General features: G+C 31.7%; 1 protein-coding gene across 3 annotated transcripts in view; it reads right to left on the reverse strand.

The window, feature by feature from the left end:
* Vps13a (vacuolar protein sorting 13 homolog A) overlaps nucleotides 1-15,583 on the reverse strand; it is a 256,331-nt gene that overhangs the window by 196,830 nt on the left and 43,918 nt on the right. For all 3 annotated transcript variants that reach the window (XM_005324116.5, XM_021725635.3, XM_005324117.5), the window contains exons 6-17: nucleotides 15,373-15,482; nucleotides 14,443-14,502; nucleotides 10,372-10,431; nucleotides 10,091-10,171; nucleotides 9,673-9,730; nucleotides 6,634-6,761; nucleotides 6,340-6,446; nucleotides 5,372-5,543; nucleotides 3,602-3,664; nucleotides 3,002-3,131; nucleotides 2,387-2,481; nucleotides 1,888-2,030 (exon numbers count right to left, since the gene is read on the reverse strand). In XM_005324116.5, coding sequence (XP_005324173.2) covers nucleotides 1,888-2,030; nucleotides 2,387-2,481; nucleotides 3,002-3,131; nucleotides 3,602-3,664; nucleotides 5,372-5,543; nucleotides 6,340-6,446; nucleotides 6,634-6,761; nucleotides 9,673-9,730; nucleotides 10,091-10,171; nucleotides 10,372-10,431; nucleotides 14,443-14,502; nucleotides 15,373-15,482 — 1,207 coding nt within the window. The remainder of the gene's footprint in view (nucleotides 1-1,887; nucleotides 2,031-2,386; nucleotides 2,482-3,001; nucleotides 3,132-3,601; nucleotides 3,665-5,371; nucleotides 5,544-6,339; nucleotides 6,447-6,633; nucleotides 6,762-9,672; nucleotides 9,731-10,090; nucleotides 10,172-10,371; nucleotides 10,432-14,442; nucleotides 14,503-15,372; nucleotides 15,483-15,583) is intronic.

Below are 15,583 nucleotides of genomic sequence, written 5' to 3' on the forward strand. Positions count from 1 at the left end.
CTACCAATCTCAAAGAATGAAAAAGAATTGTAAGGTAATACTATAAACAATATGCAAAGAAATAAAATCATAGATGAAACAAATTATTAAAGGCAAAAAACTACTAAAAAAGAGAAGCTATTACCAAATTATCCAGTAATTATAAACTTACAACAAAGAAAGCTCAAGATTCAATAACTTCATTGGTAAATTCTACCAACAAATATTTAAATTAGAATTTTAAAAAATTATTTACCAAGTTTGTCAAAGAGGAAGGAACACTTTACAACTCATTATATGAGAACAAGTATTTCCTTAATTTAAAAAGAAGATGACGATATCATAAGCAAAAGAAAACTATAGGTCAATAGATCTAAAAAATTTTCAACTAAATAAAAGAAAACCCAATCTAGCAATATTTAAAAAAGGATTATACATATGATGAAATGGGGTTTATTTCAGGAATATAATGATCTTTTAAAATCTGAAAGTCAACTGCGGTAATATACTATATATCAAGAGAACAAAGGAGAGAATCACAGCCTCTGGGACCAGAGACCCTCCTGTTTCTCCTTTGCTATCAAAGCAATAAAACTTTTTCCTTTTTCTCAAACTGTGTTCTCATTATTGGATTAGCATCAGGGACAAGGACTGAGCTTTCAGTAACAAATCTGGTACCCCAGAGGGGACCCAAGAACAGCCCCCACTCCAATTTTCTTAGGCAGGCCTGGCTCTCCAAGCAATCCCACTTTCATGCTAAGGATATCAAGTAGTTGGCAAACCTATGGAGAACCATTTGCAGGAGAGTTAGAAGACCAGTGGGTTTGCCTCAGGTCGAACTGGAAGAGCTGATACTTTGAGTAAAGAGAGGGACTGAGGGATTGTCCCAGAAGCTGCAGAAGCGCCTTTTGCTTTGGCCTTCCCTCCCTTATCAGGCTACTCCATCTTGGTCCACTTGGAGAAAGAGGAAACTGAACTCAGTAAAGTCATGACACCTTGCCATCTGGTAAGTCCCCCGGTGTGCACATTGAGACTCTTGATTCCACACCATCTTGTCCCTCTATGTGGGAACATCTGTGGAGTTACTGGTGTAGGAGTCACAGTTAAGTAGACTCAAACCTACGGATATTTGCTCTTTTCTGGTCTGCTTAGGTTCTCATCTGTTTATTGAGCTTGGGTTTGGGAATTCCCTCTAGCTGTCTGTGTTTTTGTTTTATCTGTTACTGCCCCTTTTAAGACATGAGCAATACTGTGTTGATCCCACAAGTAGTTTCTTGGGAAAGATCTTGGCTGACAGTAAAATAAAGATATTGCCAGATTAAAAACTACATTGTTAATGTTGTTTCTTTTACTGTGGCATGACTTCTGCCCATTTTTGTATTTTTCTTTAGTGTCCTATGTTTCATTGGCATGCAGTTTTCTACTGAACATTTATTATAATTAAAATTGACACATTAATAATTCAAAACATACCCATCATGTTACTAGGAAAAAATAGGTTCCTAAAAACAGAAAGGATACATTCAAGTTCAGTCTCAGTAATTTTTTTTTTTTTAAAATAAGGTTGAGTACCCCATACCTGAAATGCTTGGGACTAGAAATATTTCTGATTTAGGATTTCCTTAGATTTTTACATGTTTGTATATAGGCACGATATCCTGGGGATGGGACTCAAGTCTAAACATGAAATGAATTAACATTTTATATATATCTCATATACAGAGCCTGAAGATAATTTTATACAAATATTTTTAGTGCATTTGCATTCTGACTATAACCCATCACATAATATCTGGTTTAAATTTTTTTACTAGTGGTATTATGTTGGCACTCAAAAATTTGGATTCTAGAGCATTTCAGAATTTCAGATTAGGGATTCTTAACCTGTGAAAGCAAATAATTACTTACTTGATTGCTTGTGCTCCTGGTCTTTGCACAATTAAAGTGCTAAATTCTTCTACTACAATGTGTATCAGCTCAGGTTTTTGGTTATTTTCCCTTAGAACGATGGACATACTTTTCAAGTGAACAAAAAACTTCATGGCTTCAAACTAGAGTATAACCAGAAGAATAAAATGGAAAAAAATATACATAAATATGTGTGTGTGTGTATATATATATATATACACACAAAAAAAAAAATAATCTTACTTAATATAGTTCATTCATTTCAAAAACACAAAATACTTTAAAACAATCCTTCATCTATTCCCCCAAAGAAATACCACAGTAACACCAAAAAGTAAAGGATAATTTTTGTTCTTACCTTGGAAATTAAAATAAATGCAATATTTACAGACTCAGAAACAGATCACAGCACAAAGGTAGTAGCACATATTTCTGAGAAAAATTAAAATAGACATAACCAACACTAAACTCAGAGGTGTTAGGTAAGAAAACATCTTACTGTTTTGGGCAAGGTTGGATCAACTGCTGTTTCACTATAGCCAATTGCTTCATAGAGTAAAGCCTTTTCTTCAAGTGTCAACATTTCTTCCAGAACTACAAATTGTAAACAAGAACTTTGAAATTTCAGGTGGTAACAATAAAAAACTGAAATATAATTTACCTGCCTTCAGAAATAACATGAAAATTTTATTTTCCTTTTCTAATATTTTTAAGTATCAACTAATATTAGAATGACAATGGTACTTTTAGAAGTTACTTTCCTAAAATACAAATTACTAAACATATAAATTGAGCAATATAAATTTCTAAATGTTTGTTTTAAGCAAGAGCTCAAAATATGGCCAACTTTACTGAACACTTTGTGCTCTATATGTGTAATAATAATTGTAATGCATTACACTGTCATATAGAAAAAAAATAAAAAAATAAAAATAAATTATTTGCTTGTACATATTAAAATGCTTAAATAATAACTTTATTAATAATAAATTTAAACTGAATATAATCATGTACATATGCTTACACAATGTCTATTTAATTAGGAAATTTTCTGCGAAACTCTATTTTCACAAGTGATGATTAACTACTCTACTGTAAAATGAAATGGACATACTTCCAGGTTTAACATCTGGTTGTTCTTTAGTATGTGATTCTGACCAAGTCCATAGCCAGTTAAACCATCCTTTGTTATCCTCTGGATCAATTATTCCTTCTTTATAAATCTTGTGTCCAGTTTTCTTTAACTAAAATCAACAAATTTTTGAATAAATGACAAATTATCCATTTTTTAGCAATCAAAAGAAATGGATACATGATATTTCAAAATTATCTACCTGAATGAATGTAAACAATAAACACACTGAAAAAATAACCCAGTAACTTCAATTAGCCAAACATAAGAATTTAGGATTACCACATAGTTCTTCCTGTTATAAGATTTGGTGACTGGGACAGGGGAGAGGAAGGGTGACCCCTACTAGCTTTCACTTTCATATGAACTCTGAATATTTGAAAAGAATTTCTTTCCATAAAAATATGTCTGATTTAAATGGATATGGCAAAAAATGAAATCAAATTTTCTTTTAATGCAAAAATGCAAATTTGAGCCCTTTTAGGAAACTACTTTATAATACAAAATATTAATAACATATCTGTCATAACCATATAGAATTCAGAATTATTCTTACTAATTGAAAGAAAAATCTGAAGTTACCTCAACTTCTGCCTGTTGTCTAGCTATAGTTATATTAAAGACATCCAAGGCTTTTTCCAGCTCCTGAAAATATAAAAGAAAATGTGGTAATGTTATATAAATAAATGTACATAAATAACTTTAGTATATAAATCTAAAAACTGCTATACTATAAAAAAATATGAGAGAGGAAGCTCTCTCATATAGAAAGAGAACATCTACCAATATAACAAAACATATCTGTTAAATTCTGAAAGGTAACACTTGTGTGTGTGTTGTGTGTGTATGTATATACACCAAAGTGAAAATTAGTACACAGAATATTTTGAACAAAAAAATCATGTGTCATAAATATTAGAGTACAAACTCTGTAAGAAGTATAGATACATATATACATTGTTTTAAATAACTTATTTGGATTTTTAATATAGCTAAAGGTAAAATATCAATATCATTTTCAACTAAAAATATAATTATAAATCCTTCATAATATATGTACAGCTTGCATGGCATCATTAAGATATTCCAAGTAGACCTAGCTAAATTTGCTAAAACATTTTTTTAATCTTTATACTTTTCACAGTTGTAACAGCTATAAAATAAACTGAGATAAGCTAAATCCTTCATCATATCTACTCATTTCTATAACTTTCAAGTAGTATGCTCAAGCTACTTTTGTCCCACAGATAAAAGATACATACATGCAACCATGACCTACTAATATCTAAAAAATAGATTAACTCGGGATTCTACTACTCAGCACACTTGAAGGCCTCTGCTTAAGATTCAAAACTAAATAAGGAAATCTGAAACCACCCATAGCCTCTAAACCCAAGCATTCCTAATTATCACTGGGTCTTCAGAAAGTGTCCCACCTTAAAAATAAAAGTAAAACTCAATCTTCAGGGAGTTTCTAATTGGAAATCCATTCTAGATTCAGAATGGCTACACTAATTTCAAGAGGCTAACTCCCTTTGTCTCTTTAAGCTGTACTTCATCCATCTTGTAAAATAGCCCCTCTTAGAATATGTAAAATGCAAAAAGATTTAGACTAAAGTATCTCACAACAGTTAATACACAGATAGTATCTCAAGACAGAGTATTAACTATAAAATATGGGCAAAAAATTCAGGGATCTTCATGCAAGAGATGACACTTCAGTACAAGTTCAGGGACAAGAAGAATTAGAATGAGGAAAGATGGATGGCACATATTAGCACAACTGTTTCTACAAGAATGAGGACTGGAGCTGGGGTTGTAGCTCAGTAGTAGAGCCCTTGCCAGCATGTGTGAGGTACTGGGTTCAATCCTCAGCACAACAAATATATGAATAAATAAAATGAAGGTATTGTGTCCATCTACAACTAAAAATATATACAAAACATGAGCACTGAACATATAGAAAGCTTAATTAATGCACAATCAGATGATAACAGCAAAAATGTGATTGATGATGCCAGTAACATACAACTTTGGAAACCAACAGAGAAGTTTGAAAAAAGTGTAGCATACACTTTATTTTGGCTTTGAGGTTAAAAACAACATGAGACTTCAAGTTACCATGTGCATAAACCCAAATCTCTTCAGAATAAATATAATCTCCTAAATTTCAAAAGCTCACAGGAGAATTTCATAAGATCTTTTATTACGTGAAATTAGAACAGGAGAACAAAGGTGTCTAAAAAAAAGTGCAGTCACTAAAAGTTAGAATAACGAGTCACTAAATATATTGATGCAGGCATTATACAATACAACTATTTTGTGTTTTTTTTTTATTTATTAAATGCTAACCTCTAAAGACATGAGAATTTCACCAGGTGGTTTCTTATTTGTTAACTTTTTTTTGTACAGTTCTTTATATTGCTTCAGTTTTTGTCTATGTTCCCGAATATGCTTCCATGACCACATCCGTAAGCTGGGGCAAACATTTACTTCAAGAATACCATGTATAGCATAAGCCCACCTAGTTACAAAACAAAAAGAAACACCCCAAACATAACACTCTAAAATCAACAGTCTGAAACAAAACTTATACTCTAACAACAATCATATCTATAATATTAAGATTAGTAAAAAGATGTATTATCTGAGCATTTGCTGTTTCCCAATCCTGTTTATATTAACAATCCGTTAATTATTAATCTTACTTCTTTCCAAAGTAAAAATAAGCAAAATCATTCAATTTTGGCTAAAAATTATATGGCTCTACACAAAAACTATTAAGGCTTTTTAGTAAAATTATAATTGAAGTACGTACCTAAAAAAGTAATAGAAACTTGTAGAAACTAGATAATTATTTAAAAACTAGAATAACAATGTATCTTTGCATTTTAAAATGGAGTTTTACCATATAGACTCTATAACCTTCTCAGTTTTTAAAACTCATGTCTAATAAATAGATTTAGTGGGTCTGACAGGAAAGTTTGAAGGAAAAAAATAAGATATTGCTAGAAAACAAACCAAGATAGTTTTTAAATAATTGCAAAAACACTGATCTCTCTATAGTAAATAAAAATTATGGTATTTTATTATCTCTAGCTATAAACGGTTATAAAGAACCCCTTGAGTCAGTGTTACTAACAAAAACAGCTACTACATACATTTCCAGACACAAATCAATTTAATCAAAGTTTGTATCAAGACCTTAAAAAGACTACCTTAAAAAAAAACTAATGTCTAAGAAACTTATTTTTTTGCCATATGTTTTAAATCATTATTAAAAAACAAAACAAACAAAAAAACTTAAAAGGCATTTTTACCATTCCTTGGCATGGAAATGAAGAGGAACATCAGGTTTGAATTTCCTGTATGGCAGGTTTTGTGTCATCATATCAACTGATTCAAGAAGCTCCATAACACTGAAATACTAAAGAATGGACAAATTAAAATTCTCAAATGTTTGAAGTTTTTTGCTCAACTGAAAAGTGAAATTATGAACTTTTTAAGGAAATGCTACCATATAACATTATAAATTTTAGAAAAACATTGAAAATCTTAGTTCTGCTTTGATTAAACAATAACTCAAAACTTAAAATTTCATCAAAGAAAATCACCTGTGGTTTATTAAATTCAATTGCTATGCTATGTAACTCAACTTCCAAGTTTATTTTGGGATCAGAAAAGTCAAAATCTGATCGGCGATTCATCTGAAGTTTGGCTTTAGCAGATATAGGGCGAAATACTGAAAAATAATAGAAATTGAAAAAAAATTAAATTCAGTCATCCTTTAAAAGTCTCAAGGCACCAAAGGTATCAAGTTGAAAACACTGATTTTCATTTCTTTTGTACCCTTTTTACAGTTCTTAAATGTCCACACTGCCATAACTTGGTCCAAAGAACTGTTTCTTAATTAGTGAAAATGTGTTTTTTTTCTTATAATTCATGTTATCTTCCATAAGTAGAATAAGGCTAACAAAACGCACCCTCAGAACACCAATAAATGCTTAAAAGCAGCAACACTCAACTATAAGGAAAAATAGTCCAATAAAATGGTTTCACTAAAAGTACACCGTTTTAGAAAATGATTATTAGAAATATTATGAAAACAATTATATTTAAAATTGACTTTCATTTTATGATTTTGAATTCTAAATTTCTCTGTATCTTCCTATTCCTCCTTTCAATTTGTGAAACAAGGGCAGAGAAGATGACAGTTTTTCCCAGATTACCTGCTTCGTTCACTCCACCATACCAAAAAGAATAAGAACTATGCAGACTTCAATCTAATGTATGAAATATGATATGTCAAGAGCTTTGTAATGTTGTGAACAACCAATAAAAAAAATAAAAAATTTAAAAAAAAAAAAAGAACTATGCAGAGCAAGACCAATAATAGCAGAATCCAGACAGACATCAACCATCAAATTATAAACTAATTTGTATACAATGATAATGTATTCCTCTTAATCATCCCTAAGGACTAGCACTTACTACAACTGGTTGATCTGCAAACTTTTCACTTTGCTACATGTCCTTAGTTTCATCCATACTCAGCCATGTTATTTTTGTGTTACTGTTTTTAAAGTCTGTTTTCTCTGCTTTTTAAAATGTCTTAACTGATAAGTAAAAGCATAAAAATTATACCTATTAATGGGCTGTCATCTACTGTTTGAATACATGCATATATCATGAAATGTTTAAATATGGTTAAACATATCTATCTATGTCCTCAAAGATTCATCATTTATAGTGAAAATTTCATGATAAAAACTTCCTTTTTATCATGGTGGCACATGCCTGTAATCCCAGTGGCTTGGGAAGCTGAGGCAGGAGGATCCCAAGTTCAAAGCCAGCCTCAGCAACTCAACGAGGCTCTAAACAACACAGCAAGACCCCAGTACCAAACAAACAAACAACTCCCCTTCCTAGCATTATGCCAGTTATGAATTTATTGCCTTGTGAATTCCAAATTTACCCTTTATGCCTGCTCGGAAAAATGGTTTAAGGTCCTTCAAATATTTTTCCTTTACCAGCCATTATAATAATAACCTTTAAACCACTAGTGATACTACAGAGGAAGGATTTATCCTGCCTGGTTCCAGTGTGGTCATTTAACAAACTTCTACAAAGGAATGGTTCTCCATTCCTTTAGAACAGACTTTAACCACTGACTGGCTCCTATAGCATGAAGGTATTTAGAACCAGCCTTTTGAAGGTAGAGCATAGAGCAGCAACTTCCCCTACTACCCTACTTAGGAAGACCTGTACTAAAGTACTGACAGTAAGAAACCTCTCCATGAGGCTAACCAGGGAACAAATTTATGGGCACAGCAGAATAGGGACTTTCTGCCATTCAGTGAGCTACAACCATTACCTCTCCAACAAGGTCTAGACCTCAGTCCTCAGGAAGGGGTCCTTCTTTAGGCACTTCATCTTAGCCCTAGGGTAGAAGCTATTTCTTTTATCATCTACTCCTAAATTTTTTAGATTTCTCTTTTTTTTTAACTAGTCAACACCTTGTTACTCCAAACCTGTCTAACAGTAAATATTTATTTACATTAAACTTTACCTGTTCAAATTATATTCAATTCTCTCTCTTCATTGGATCCTTACTGATATAATATAAAATGACCACAGGGCAAAGGAGAAATAAGTCAAACCTTAAGTAACAGATTTGAGAATCATAAACATATATGATAGATAGCTCTTCTATTCTGAGCATTTCCTATGAGGAACAAGTTTAAAAATAAAACTATATTCAAAACAATGAAAATAATATTTTAAGAGTGGGAAGAATAAGAAGAGCCATTTGAGGAAACTGACAAAGGTTATCAATAAGGTAGAATAATACAAAAAGAAAACTACTTTCAGGGAAAATATTTTGTGGTTAATGACAGCAGGCAGCCAAATTCAAGAGTGTCCTCAGGATTGAAGAAATGACACTCCTTTTCTCTGTGTATTTTAGTAACTTGTTTCACATTATAAAAGCAATATGTATTCATGTAGAAAATTTGAAAAACAAAAAACTATAAAGAAGAAAAATTTTAAGTGCATGTTTTTAAAATAGTAAGATCACAGTGCAACTAAAGCTATAGCAGCTAGTTTTATTAAGCTGTATTTGCTATGTCAAAATATCTTTATAAACATTATCTTAATATTGAATATAACTGAATATAAGCCTTATTGAATATAATCCTTAGAGATTTATCACAATTTATTACCGTATTTGTTTTTAGACATTTTCTCCTGTAGTTCTGAACGATAGCTAAAGCTCCTAAGCATATAAAAAAGATAATTTTTTTGTTTTTCAAATTTTTTTAATTTGCTCTTTGTAGTTATACATGACAATAGAATGTATTTTGACATTTCATTCATATATGGAGTATAACTTCCCATTCTTGTGGTTGTACATGATGTAGAACTATACTGGTTGTGTATTCATTCATATATGAACATAGGAAAGCTATGTCTAATTCATTCTACTGTCATTCCCATTCTCATCCCTCCTCCTTTCTTCTCACATATATTAAATATATTATAGATATCTCAACTATACAAGAGAAAATTTAATATAAAAGAACAGTAATATCAAAAATGTTAATGTACATTTTATACTGATTAATTACACTTTTTATTTTATAGAATACACTTACCAAAATCATAACCTTGTGGAACAATATGTTCATTAACAACGCCATTCTTCAAGTTGTCCTATTAAAAGACAAATTGCTTTTATTTATATTCACATCAATATACCTTTATCCTATAAAATTCTATTATCTGCAAAAAAATGTTTAAAAGCACTTAGCTATGAGAAAATATTAAAGTAATTAAATAATATAGCATTAAACTACTACAAAACAATGCTTTAGGAGATATTAAGATATGCATATATGTGTGTACGTGCATTCATGATTGTGTAATTCACCTATTAGTATAAATAGCTAATGGATTTTACCTAGGAAAAAAAATACCAACTCTGGTAGTGATAGAATACTTATGATGAATTATACTTTATACAAAATATGATACTAACAAACATATATGCACACATCCAAATAATTTACTCACCAATGATTTGTCATAATCATTAAGATAAAACATCTGAGACTGTACATTCCAATAGGCAAAAAGATTGTCCAATCGAATTAACTGAAAATAAATCAAATTTATTATGTTTTATTTTCTTTGAAGTATTAACATAAGCCATTCCGAAGTCTCAAATAATTGAGTGATATGACAGAGTTAAGCAAATAGCACCAGTTCACATTAACGCTTATCTATATGTATATTTTCATTTATTTTTCTAAAAGTCTCTTTCAAGTCAATGAGTTAGCATTTATTTATTTTACCTTACGAACTAGTTTCTCAGTTTCATCTTGTAAATATGGAACCCAGTACTGATCAGTGGTCTGAAAAGGAAAAAAAGAAGAGCAGTAAAATGATCATTACATTTGAAATGGCAGAGTGCTGTCATTATAACCTAAGACCAATTTCTCATGAAAATGCCATTAAAAATATATAATTTAGGAAAAAAAACCTTTAGAAGATGGAAAGATATCCTATGTTCTTAATTGGCAGAATAAATATTGTCAAAATGGCCATACTACCAAAAGCAGTATACAGATTTAATGCAATCCCTCTCAAATACCAATAACATTCTTCACAGAATTAGAAATAAAAAATTCTTAAATTCATTTGGAAGAATAAGACACATAGGATAACCAAAGCCATACAAAGCAGGAAAAGCAAAGAAGGAGGCCTCATAATAGCTGATCTGAAATTATGCTACAGAGCTATCTTAACAAAAGCAGCATGGACTGGCATCAAGATAGACAAAAAGATGAAAAGAACAGAAAACACAGAGACAAATCCACATTTCTACAGCCATGTGATATTTGACAAAAAGTGCAAAAAAATATATTTTGGAAAAAGCCTTTTTAACAAGTGGTGCTAGGGAAACAGGATAGCTATGTGTAGAAAAAAAAAACAGAAACTAGACCTATATCACCCATTCTGAACAAAAGTCAAACTGAAATGGATCAAAGGCTTAGGAATTAGAACAAAAATTTATAACTGGTAGAAGACAATACAGTGTCATATAAGTGCTGACTTCCTTAACAAGACCCCCATAGTGCAAGAAACACACACAAAAAAAAAGAAAAGAAAAAAAAAAACCACAGTGGAGTTTTACTCAGCCATTAAAAAGAATGAAATTATGGCCTGTGCCAGTAGATGGAAATGGAAGTGAAACTAGCCAAACTCAGAAACTTAAAGGTCAAAATATTTTCTCTCATATGCAGAGGCTAGAGTAAATTAAAGGAAAAGGGAAAGGAAAGATAAAATTACATAAAGAACCAATCAAATACAAATAATAGGCCAGGGAGCAAAAGGAAGTCCGGTAGAGGAAGAAGCATGGGAAAGGGGAGGAAGGACAGGTAGGAAACGTGGGTGAAAGGACAAAGTGGGTGGATTGTGAACTAAAATCAAACTCCTTGAACATACCTGTTTGTCAGAATGAACTCAACTACTATGTAGAACCACAAAGCTCTAATAATCTTTTTTAAAATATACCATTCAAACTGGTTGTGGTGGCACACACCTGTAATCCCAGAGGCTCAGGAGGCTGAGACAGGAAGATTGCTGAGTTCAAAGCCAGCCTCAGCAAAATCGAGGCGCTAAGCCACTCAGTGAGACCCTGTCTCTAAGTAAAATATAAAATAGGGCTGGGGATGTGGCGCAGAACCTTTGAGTTCAACCCCTGGAACACCACCCCCCAAAATCATTCAATCAAAGACTATTAAGGACCACAGGACTTCATAATGGCTGCCAATCTTACTGGAGTGAGATGGTATCTTAGGGTGATTTTGATTTGCATTTCTCTGACTGCTAGAGATGGTGAGCATTTTTTCATGTACTTGTTGACTGATTGTATGTCCTCCTCTGAGAAGTGTCTGTTCAGGTCCTTGGCCCATTTGTTGATTGGGTTATTTGTTATCTTATTGTCTAATTTTTTGAGTTCTTTGTATACTCTGGATATTAGGGCTCTATCTGAAGTGTGAGGAGTAAACATTTGTTCCCAGGATGTAGCCTCCCTATTTACCTCTCTTATTTTTTCTTTTGCTGGCGAGGATGTGGGGAAAAGGGTATACTTGTTCATTGTTGGTGGGACTGCAAATTGGTGCAGCCAATATGGAAAGAAGTATGGAGATTTCTTGGAAAGCTGGGAATGGAACCACCATTTGACCCAGCTATTCCCCTTCTCGGTCTATTCCCTAAAGACCTAAAAAGAGCATGCTACAGGGACACTGCTACATCGATGTTCATAGCAGCACAATTCACAATAGCAAGACTGTGGAACCAACCTAGATGCCCTTCAATAGACGAATGGATAAAAAAAAAAATGTGGCATTTATACACAATGGAGTATTACTCTGCATTAAAAAATGACAAAATCATAGAATTTGGAGGGAAATGGATGGCATTAGAGAAGATTATGCTAAGTGAAGCTAGCCAATCCCTAAAAAACAAATGCCAAATGTCTTCTTTGATATAAGGAGAGTAACTAAGAACAGAGTAGGGACGAAGAGCATGAGAAGAAGATTAACATTAAACAGGGATGAGAGGTGGGAGGGAAAGGGAGAGAGAAGGGAAACTGCATGGGAATGGAAGGAGACCCTCATGGTTATACAAAATTATATACAAGAGGAAATGAGGGGAAAAGGGAAAATAATACAAGGGGGAGAAATGAATTACAGTAGAGAAGGTAGAGAGAGAAGAGGGGAGGGAAGGGGAGGGGAGGGGAGGGGAGGGGGGATAGTAGAGGATAGGAAAGGCAACAGAATACAACAGACACTAGTATGGCAATATGTAAATCAATGGAAGTGTAACTGATGTGATTCTGCAATCTGTATACGGGGTAAAAATGGGAGTTCATAACCCACTTGAATCAAAGTGTGAAATATGATATATCAAGAACTATCTAATGTTTTGAACAACCAACAATAAAAAAAAAAATAAAGAAGGACCACAGGAAAGTCTCTGCTTTCATGGAGGTCAAAAGGAAAACAATTAAAACAAGTAAATACAAACAGGTAAGTGTCACCACAGAGGTTAAAGAGTTAACTGTGACAACAAAGAGCTTGCCAAATGGCAGTGGCAACAAAGAGCTTGCCAAATAAAATGATGATCAACTTAATATAATGAACTATAGAAATGACACCTGAAAATAGTCTTATGACTAACCTAATTTATGATATGAGTAGAAATTATTGATTCTAAGTAGGAATTATTGTTCACAAAAGGAAGGCCCAAAGATATGTAAAGATGTCACGTTCAGAGAACTGAAACAGCGCAGTATGGCCACAGTAAATATAACACAAACAAAGAAAAGAGGTGAAATCTGTTATGTTACGTGGAGTCAGATCACAAGATTTATAAACTATATAAAGACAAAACTACACATTTTTCTTTAAAGCAATCAAGGTATTCTGTCCTTATTTTCAACATAACAGTAGTATTTGACAACTTACCCTACCCACTTTAGAGTAACTTTTCACTTTTTGTTTTTGCTTATGGTAGAGCCATGAAAAATGAAATCATACATAAAACTCAACAGATACAAGATATGCAACTAAATAATAAAAAACTATATAGAAGTTAAATTGCATTACATGGGAGGAAAAAAAGTTTTTTAAATATTGTGAAGTGGAAAAGTTAACATACTGAAGAAACATAAAATATTTATGTAAACTTTTCAAATAAATCTATATTTTTAATGAACATATTGTATAAAAGTTTTAATACTTAGAATGTTTATCTCTAGGGGAGATGAGAAGGGTGAATTGGAAACAAAAGGAATTTAAACTTTATCTATAACTGTGTAGTCCTATAAAATTACTTAATATTTAGAGCAAGTAACAAATTCAACAACTATTCATTCTGAATGCAAGCAAATTTTTCAGAATTCTCTGTGTTCCTTTATTTTCAAAATTGCTCTATTTCACAATTAAACAGGAGAAAGTATGTGACAATACTAATAATGGTGGTGAGGAAATGAATTCTTTCAGTTTTTCAAGACTAATCAAAGATTCAGAAACAAATATTTATTATTTTTATTTAGTACTTATTTATTAGAAGTTTGGAAATATTTTTGCAGTGCTGAGGAGAAAATCAATTTTTTAAGCAAACAAAAGTATCTAAATTGTAGTTACCAATAATAATAGGCCCTCACATTTTAAACTAAATTTTATTTCCAGTTTCATAAATGTGAATTTACTTTCCCCTCAATTCCAATTCTATGTATGACTTTTCTACAACTAAATGCAAAACTATTTCTAATACAGCATATACAAATCATAATTGTAGTCTGAATAACTGTATTCCACAATTAAATATCGTCATTACTTTTTTAAATGAAGTACCTGCATGCTGAGATTTTGTAAAGAAATACCAAATGACAGTGGTTTCTCACGATTTGTGATCTAAAGAGGGAAAAAAGAAAATCTTAGTCAAATTTGTTAACAGTTGAACAAAATTCACTTTATGGAAAAAGTTAACTTTCTAGGAAGTATCCTATTTGAATATTCAAAAACATTGTATTTCTTCCTTTGAAAATATCTTTGGTTCCTACACTTTTCTTAAAACAAATTAAAATACTAAATATTAACATCTGTGTTATACTATAATGATACACCTACACAATGTTTTCTAGTTTATAAAAAAAAAAGTTATTAAAAAAAATTGACAAAGGGCTGGAGTTGTGGCTCAGTGGTAGAGAGCTTGCCTAGCATGTGTGAGACACTGGGTTCTATTCTCAGGACCACATAAAAATAAATAAATAAAGGTATTGTGTCCATCTACAACTAAAATAAATTTTTTAAAAAAAGACTGATACAGTAATACTATAAAGCAAATAATTCAGTGTTTTAAGAGAACAACAAATTAAGCTCAAACTATTAGTTAAACCTAGCACTACTGATCCCTAGAGCAGAGCTCTATCCAGGAGATAAAAGTAGCATATTTTTAAAAGTACTTAATTTTGAAATTGGTAATTTCCAAGGCATTTTCATTCATGATCTGGAGTTTGAACAGTTTAGGAAAATGTAACCAAACACTCACTATTAACAACTGAAAATTACAACACACATTCATGTGCTTAGTATGCATGAGTCCCCACAATCAATCCTCAGTTCCCAAAAAAAGAATAGATCATGTTATCTTCAGTTTTATATCTTTCAACCTCTCAGCATTATTTAATAGTCTGGCTAGTATAAAGTAAGTATCAACAAATAGTACAATGACTTACATATAAATGTATCTTTTAAAATCATCTATATTTTTAAAATACTCACATCATCTTCATAACGAATATGGATGTTGGAAATTTTCACTTGAAGATTTTTTATGATCTGAGTAACTAATTTTTCTGTAAAAGTATCCTGTTTCTCTTCCCGCTGTTGTTCTACAATTGCAAATATTCCTTTTATTTAATTTGAATGAAACATACATCCTGTAACTATCCATACATTGAGGGAGCATTTTTATAACATCTTGTTTAAGAAA

Source organism: Ictidomys tridecemlineatus, chromosome 4, assembly GCF_052094955.1.
Source record: "Ictidomys tridecemlineatus isolate mIctTri1 chromosome 4, mIctTri1.hap1, whole genome shotgun sequence".
Lineage (NCBI taxonomy): Eukaryota > Metazoa > Chordata > Mammalia > Rodentia > Sciuridae > Ictidomys > Ictidomys tridecemlineatus.